Genomic DNA, 1329 nt, shown 5'->3' with positions numbered 1-1329 from the left:
AAGCCCTGGTTCTAGTGGACTTGATGTCAGTAAACCCTAAAGATGAATTCATAGTTTGAAGAGAATCACAAAGGGAACAGAGAAAACATCAGAAAATGAGGACTCTCCAGAGAAGGAGTTCAGAGAGGCAGTGATCCTTACACATATACTCTAGGTGAGGGTGGATAAGGGACACTGAGTCAGGGAACCAGACAGACACCTGAGCAGAAAAATCCTAAGAGGAAACAACTCACTCTGAGTGAATTGAAGTCATGTTGCTTATGTCTGCAAATGGGGGTGAGCATACCCCAACTCATACACCAAAGCTGAGTGATGACCACACCCATGTATTATTGGTGCTTTTTCTCAATTGCCTTCTAGCCTCCCTTTTAACCTTCTGGCACCTGTCCACCATCGCCCGTGAGACCACTGTGTCAGTGCCACCCCTAGTGCCTGAAGGAGATGACGTCCTGTTCCTTGTCCACAATCTGCCAAAGGACATTAAATCCTTAGCCTGGTTCAAAGGGCAAGGAAACACAAGCAAAAAAATTGCAACATATACACTGCACAACGATTTAAGGAGGCGAGGTCTTGCATACAGCAATAGAGAGACAATATATCACAACGGATCTATGCTGTTTGAGAAGGTCACCCTGAAGGACTCAGGATTCTATACCCTACAAACCTATAATAGACATGGAAAAAATGTATCAACAACATCTGTGATCCTCAATGTGAAAGGTAAGTGATTCACTGTGAACCTGTGACCTAGTTTGAACAATGGACACAGCTTCTCAGGGCATAAAGCCTCATCTTAGACAAATACTAAATACCCAACTTAGGAGGATCTCTCTCTTCCCTTCTAGCTTACCTTTGGAAGTGTGGGCGCCTTTCTACCTCTTCACAGCCCAGGATTGAATCAGTGCCACCCAGCGTTGCTGAAGGGAGAAGTGTTCTTCTACTTGTTCGCAATATCCCAGAGCGTGTTACAGCCTTTCTCTGGTTCAAAGTAGAGAATGACTCAAAGAAGACCCTTCTGGCTTTCCACTATCATCCATTTGAAAAACCAGTTTTTTGGGGGCCTGCATACAGTGGCAGGGAAACGGTCAACAGTGATGGGTCCCTGCTGCTTCACAGTGTCAGTCAGAAAGACCGTGGATTGTACATACTGCGAATCGTGAAAGCAGATGCTAAAGATGAAGAAGCAAAAGTGCAACTCCAGGTGGACAGTAAGTGATTCTCTGTGAGTTTTCATGGCTGGGTGGGGCTTAGACACACAGGACTGCCATGGCGAACTTAGCCTCCCTTCCCTCTTACACTGTGTCCTTGGGTGGAGGTTTGAGTACTTAG

The 1329-nt window shown here is 45.7% G+C and overlaps 1 protein-coding gene across 1 annotated transcript in view; it reads left to right on the top strand.

Annotated features, from left to right (window-relative positions):
- The window catches only part of LOC101990790 (carcinoembryonic antigen-related cell adhesion molecule 3-like), a 78860-nt gene that overhangs the window by 52917 nt on the left and 24614 nt on the right, over positions 1-1329 (top strand). Inside the window, exons 4-5 of the mRNA XM_026777986.1 lie at positions 361-720; positions 846-1208. Coding sequence (XP_026633787.1) covers positions 361-720; positions 846-1208 — 723 coding nt within the window. The remainder of the gene's footprint in view (positions 1-360; positions 721-845; positions 1209-1329) is intronic.

This window comes from Microtus ochrogaster, unplaced genomic scaffold (assembly GCF_000317375.1).
Source record: "Microtus ochrogaster isolate Prairie Vole_2 unplaced genomic scaffold, MicOch1.0 UNK96, whole genome shotgun sequence".
NCBI lineage: Eukaryota > Metazoa > Chordata > Mammalia > Rodentia > Cricetidae > Microtus > Microtus ochrogaster.
Note: the sequence above shows the minus strand (reverse complement) of the source record. Positions and strands in the feature narration are given on the sequence as shown.